Below are 6,518 nucleotides of genomic sequence, written 5' to 3'. Positions count from 1 at the left end.
CATTGTTTGCCCTTCACACAAAGACGTTTTAGTCTTTTTTTTTTCTTCTTCTTTTTTTATTATAACTCATCCCAAGTGTCTCTACCAAAAGAATAAACGTTTTTAAATTACATTATTCTATACATCTTTATAGTTGTCTCGGATGGATATTTTCTTCACTTCTGGTCGGCTAAAATTCTTTCAAAAAAATCTATTAAATGATTATTTGTGTTTGTGCAAAGCTATGCCATCATCGTTAACTCTTGGACAAAAATGATGGATGTGTATTGTAACTGTGATATATACCAGTAATATGTTTATTTAATTCTTATGGTTGTAATGAAATTAGGTAATTGAAAATGAGATTTTAAATATGCTTTAAGATGTATGTAACAATCATGTATCCAATGCTTCTTGCATCATTTGAATAGGACCCAAAAAAAGACGTAAACAATGAGTTAATATTAAAAGATTACATAAAAGACTGTATATGTTTAAACATGAATGCGATTTAAAATGGAAAAAGTAATAAATTATAGCGAAGAACAAGTCACAGTTGCTCTGAAATCCAAAGATGGCCAAACCCATACCTTTTAAAAAAACAAGATGCCGTCTACACTGTAAAACAAGGAGCATCCACTGCTTCCTTTGGCACAAGCTTACCAATCAACTTAAGCAAAGAAGCATCTAAACAACTAGTTTTTATATAATGAAGTAACATTTCTACGGTTGAAGCATCAAGTGAGAAACCTCTTCCTTCCATTTCCTGTAGAAGCATTTCTACCATATCATGTTGTTGGTTCTTTAGAAATCCTTGGAGAAGAATCCGGTAAGTCACATCATCTGGTGAGCAGCCTCTCTTTTCCATTTCAATAAACATTTCTTTGGCTTCCCCAAAAACACCTTCCCGGCAAAAACTACTAATCATCACAGTGTATGACCAAACATTAGGTTGCAAACCTTTAAAAGTCAGGTCATTAAAAAGGTTCCTTGCAATATCAAACTTCCCACTTTTACTTGCACCATCAATGAGTATATTGTACACCTTTATATTGGAATTTAGTTTGTTGCCACCCATCAAATGGAACAAAGAGAGTGCTTCGTCCACTTGATTGTTGTTGCATAGACCCTCCAAAATTATTCTGTAAGTGCATTCATCCGGAATCAGGTTGTGTGCTCGCATATCATTATAAACTCCATGAGCATCTTTACAACGTCTAGCTCGAAACAATCCCTGTATCATGATACTGTAAGTGATCACATTTGGTTTCATACCTTTTTTAGTTATTTCATGAAACAAATGCATGGCCTCTTCTATCTTCAATTTCTTGCAATACCCATTCAATAAACTATTATAACTCACAATATTAGGAACCAGACCTCGAACCCCTATCAAATCAAAAACTTCCTTTGCTTTCCTCATTTCACCTCGTAAACAATACCCATCAATAAGTGAGTTGTAAGTCACCACATCAGGAACCTTCCCTCTTTCAATCATTAAGTTGATAATACAATTTGCATCCTCCACCTTCCCTTCCTTGCAAAGCGTATCAACTAATATACTATATGTCCGAACATCTAGAGAGATCCTATCATCCTCCATTTCTTTGAGCAATTTTGAGACATCATCCCAACGACATAAGTTACAAAGGCCATGAATCAAAGAATTGTAAGTCACAACATTAGGTAGGATGCCTTTTTTGAAGACCATTTCTTTGAAGATTCCTAAAGCATCATCTACCATTTTGTCTTTGCAAAGACTATCAATGATGATGCTATATGTGATCACATCTGGTTTACAACCCCTTCTATCCATTAGTTTAAGCAATGCAATGGCAGTATCATTGTTGCCAAATCTGCAAAGCCCTTTAATCATAGTGCTGTACGTAATTGCATTAGGTTCACAAAGTTCCTCTTTGATCAGCTTCTTAAATAGTCTTTCGGCTTTGAGGACTCTATCTTCAAGGACGAGTCCATTTAAGAGTGTGTTAAAAGTGCAGACATTTGGTAATATATTGTGTTTGAAGCCATAGCCTAAGACTGCAAATCCTTCATTTGTGCGGTGCATTTGGCAGCAGCACTTGATCACAATGCTAATAGTGTGCACATTAACAGGAACACCAAGGGCATTCATTCGTTGAAAAAGCTTAACGGAACAAGAATACTGTTTCATTTTGGTAACCGCTTGCAACAACTGGGTAAATTTGAAAACTGAGGGCAGAGGTTCCCTCTTAGTCATTTCATCAAACAGTTGGAGGGCATCATCAAGGTTAGTAATCTTGCCACTTATAGACCGAGAATGATTAACCGGTGTTTGACGATTAGGAGAAGATGTTGAAAGAAACCGAGCTGAAATCGTTTTGGGGGTAAATATTCCGGTGCCAATTTGTGAAAATGACGAAATGAGGGTGGAATGAGCAATGGATGTATCTTTGAACTTGTTGAGGGGATGAGAGACGACAGAAGAAACAACGTGTTTTGGTTTCGCTGGAAGCACCAAAACAATCTTCAAATGCGAGCTTCGACTACTTGGATTCACCATTAAAAGGGACTGGCCTGCGTAACGAAGAACGGAAGAAGTCGTACTATTGACCTCGTTTTGTTTTATCAGTCTAAACTGGGTTAAAAAAAACGGGTTGCGGGTATTTTTAGGAATCTTAATTTTTTCATATCAAACATTTATAAAACAACCATTCTCAGTTTATCATGAATTGGATTCAGATATTTAATTAATATATGAATATAGGGAAAATTATATCATCATGGTTCAAGTCATATTATAAGGTTTTAGTTTTACCATTCATAAAGTTAATATCACATAGGTCAACACACATTCGAAAGTGATAGTATAGAAGTTCGTCGTTCAACCTCAAGACTCCACGGAAAAGGTTTGTTGCGAAGATTAGGATTTTTCAGAATTTGGATAAAACCGAATTGTCTAATTGGACAATTTGGATCAGACTATTTGGTTCGGATTTTTGGATTGGTTTTTAGCAAAACCGAATTATTATTTTGGATTTCGGATTGGTTTTGGTTATAAAATAAAAACCGAATAGTCCAAAAAAACCGAATTACAATTTATTATTTTGTTCTTTTTAATAAATTATTCTTTTAGTATATTAAACTTTTTCATCTATTATAATACTTTAATATGTACTTATTATCAAAAAAAATTGTATAAAGTAGTAAATTATAATATATTTTTCTTGATAGTTATTTATAAGTTTTAATTCATAACTAATTAAACAATATTTTTTAGTTTATATTATAAAGTAAATTAATATTAAAGTTACATATTTGTTGAAATGTCTTAATTCTTGAAAACGGAATTGTAAAAAACCGATCCAACGGAATTATAATTTGGTTGGATCGGATCGGATTTGAATTTAGTTTGGACTATTTAGATCTACGTTTGAAAACCGAAATTAATTTGGATTCAATTGATCGGATCGGATTAAACCGATCCGTCCAAACAAACACCCCTAGCTAAGATCAGAAAATCAATTTCAAGACCCCATAATTTTTATGAAGACGGTTTTCGATCAAATCAAGGTAATTCTTGATTGCATTTTGTTATATATTTTCATTTTGAATTTAATTTTAAGTATTAATGTGTGGACATTGTAAATTATAGCGTTTAACCGAATTTATTCATTTATAATTTTGTAACTTAATGTGTTATAATTTTATGTTACAATAGAGCAAATAACCTTGTTGAAGCAGTTGTAAAATCACTTACTAATATATGCATACTGATATATGCAATAAAAAAGACGAAATTGATGTATAATGGAATTGACAGCCGTAATATAAATAAGAGATGCAAAATAAAGTTTGAAATGCAAACACAAAGAAATTGAATAATACATTTATCCGAGTTAAAAGTAATGATCATTCAAAGATTCCAATGACTAAGAGAGTTAAATATGCAACTACAAAATACAAATCATACTTTAGGCATTGTTTGAAGTATGGATAAGACGAGACTCAACTCGATTTGGACAAATTATTTTTGTAGCGTTTGGTATGATTAGAACAAAACACAACAAAATACTAAATTACTAGATTGTCCTTAATATAAAATAACATAAATTACCTTAAAATTAACCAGAAAAAAAAATTTATCTAAATCGAAATGAATAAAAAAAGGTTAAATCAAAGTTTGAAGAACAACAACATTAATTCACAATTATTTAGGCCCTGTTTGTTACATGTCTGACCGAGTCGGGTCAGACGTTTTTGACTGACTCGGTCAACCAAAACAGTTTGGTAAATCAATTTTGTCCATCTTACTCGGTAAGAGAGGTCTGGCCCGGTTAGAAGAAAAGAATCGACTAACTGAGAAAGGAAGAAGCGTTTCCAAGGTGCTTGACCTGTCGCAGGGTTAAGGCCGAACACCAGTGTCCGCAAGGCAAGTTGCAGTCACTCGAGGTTCCCGAGTGGAAGTGGGAACAAATTTCTATGGATTTTATCACTCAATTGCCGAGGACTGCGAGGGGTGTCGATGCAATATGGGTGATAGTGGACCGATTGACAAAGAGCGCTCATTTCCTTGCTATCAGTGAGAGCTCTTCTGCTAAGAGACTGGCAAAGTTGTATGTGAGAGAGGTGGTATCTCGACATGGAGTGTCGATCTTGATCGTGTCAGATCGAGATGTGTGTTTCACTACCAGATTCTGGAACAAATTCCATGAGGAGTTGGGCACGAGATTGCATTTTAGTACCGCATACCACCCACAGACGGACGGTCAGAGTGAGCGGACTATTCAGACGCTCGAGGATATGCTTCGGGCATGTGTGTTGGACTTCGGAGGAAGTTGGGACACGTATTTGCCATTGTCTGAGTTTTCCTATAACAACAGCCACCATTCGAGTATCGGTATGCCTATGACATCCCCATTTTCACGGCCAGAAAAGACCGATTTTGTTTATGCTTTATAAAAATCAGAGTACTTCTTTTAATAAAAAAGTTACGGAATTTGTCCCCAGAAAAACATGATAAATACGTTATTAAAACATTTTCGAAGAAACGTATTTTATTTATTTTAAAACGTTTGGGATGTCATCGTCAATACAGGAACATAAGCATAAACGAAATTTACATTTATTTACACTAGTGATCTACATCTCTTTAATCTTTCAGTGTAATGTCACTTTATATCGACACTTGTGATATAAATAAACTGAGTGGGTCAGGTTGGGAAACCTGGTGAGTACATAGGGTTTTCAACCCACAATAATATAATTATTATGTTTAAACAATCAAGCAATTAAACCCCATTACCCATCCCCATTATATTTTCTATTCTTAAGGACTTACCCTAAGAATCAGATATTCCTCGTTCATTCATTCCTAAGGATCATCCTAAGGAATCGGCATGAAGTCCATCGTTTCCATGGTCTACACAACAGGCACTAAGTCTGCATAGTCGCCAGGGTTTAGGCACTAAGTCTGCATAGTCGCCAGGGTTTTGGCATCAAGTCTGCATGATCACCAAGGTTTTGGCACCAAGTCTGCATGGTCACCAAGGTTTAGAGTACACCGGGTGAACACATCGTTCACAACACCTACAGGTTGCGAGCCTGGTAGTGTTCCATTGGACTGTCTAGAATAGTCTGTGGTTGTCATCCATACTCTGCTGAATGACGGGGACATCGTTTGGGAAAAAGGCTTCTCACATCGTACACCTCTCACCCCTACCTCTTGGTCTATATCACCTCTCAACTCATCGTCCAACTCATGATTCATCTATTATATCTACCCATGTTTTACCCCAACATTTTCGTAGATATAAAATACATAGAAAGTTTAAATCATTTAAAACATGTATAAAATTTTTCACCGAGCATAGACAGCAAGTAAACAGACAATATGCACACATAGCACATAGTAAATACTTCATATATATGTGTAAGTTGAAGGGGGCCATGCACTCACCTGGGAAGGTGGTGACTCGTCACTCGGACAGCACTTCGTTACTCTTAAAACGATTTCCTCGACAAACCTAGTATCAATATGACTAGGGTTTAGTCTGATGTTAACCGCGACAAATTAATAGTCTAGCTATTATTATTATTATTATACAAGCGTTAAATGACACTCAATATAACTAATAACAATAGCCCAAATACTTATTATAAGTTCCTAATAACGTTACTATATTAAAACATAAGCTATACTAAAGATAGGGTAGGCATAGCTCACTTACAGCGGGTTTTCTCGAAAACCGGGCTTCACTGGAGCAGCGTTCCCGAGCCGAAAGGCTCTTTTCTCGGGACTCCGGGATCCTCGGGGCCTCCTTCGGGTGCTAGGGGGTTTACCTAGGCTTTAGGGGGGTTAGGATAGGCTAGAGATAGTATATAGAGAGAAAGAAGTGGGGAAAGGTGTGAGAAATGAGAGAACCCGGCGCTTCTATTTATAGGGTGAAATCCTGACGGACTCGCCGAGTCGGTTTACTGACTCGCCGAGTCAGTGCCACGTGTCATCACCTGATGGCTTTCCTTGGGGAGAAAGCATTGGCCCATATTCAGCCACGTCA

The 6,518-nt window shown here is 36.1% G+C and overlaps 1 protein-coding gene across 1 annotated transcript; it reads right to left on the bottom strand.

Annotated features, from left to right (window-relative positions):
* Positions 1-409: 409 nt before the first annotated feature.
* LOC111898322 (putative pentatricopeptide repeat-containing protein At1g12700, mitochondrial) lies at positions 410-2,698 on the bottom strand. Its single transcript, XM_023894242.3, has one exon. The coding sequence runs from the start codon at positions 2,519-2,521 to the stop codon at positions 593-595; it is 1,929 nt and encodes a 642-aa protein (XP_023750010.1). The 5' UTR covers positions 2,522-2,698; the 3' UTR covers positions 410-592.
* Between the last annotated feature and the right edge of the window lie 3,820 nt (positions 2,699-6,518).

The sequence above is a fragment of the Lactuca sativa genome, chromosome 3 (genome assembly GCF_002870075.4).
Source record: "Lactuca sativa cultivar Salinas chromosome 3, Lsat_Salinas_v11, whole genome shotgun sequence".
Taxonomy (NCBI): Eukaryota; Viridiplantae; Streptophyta; class Magnoliopsida; order Asterales; family Asteraceae; genus Lactuca; species Lactuca sativa.
The sequence above is the reverse complement of the archived record's forward strand: the minus strand, read 5'-3'. Positions and strand labels throughout refer to the sequence as shown.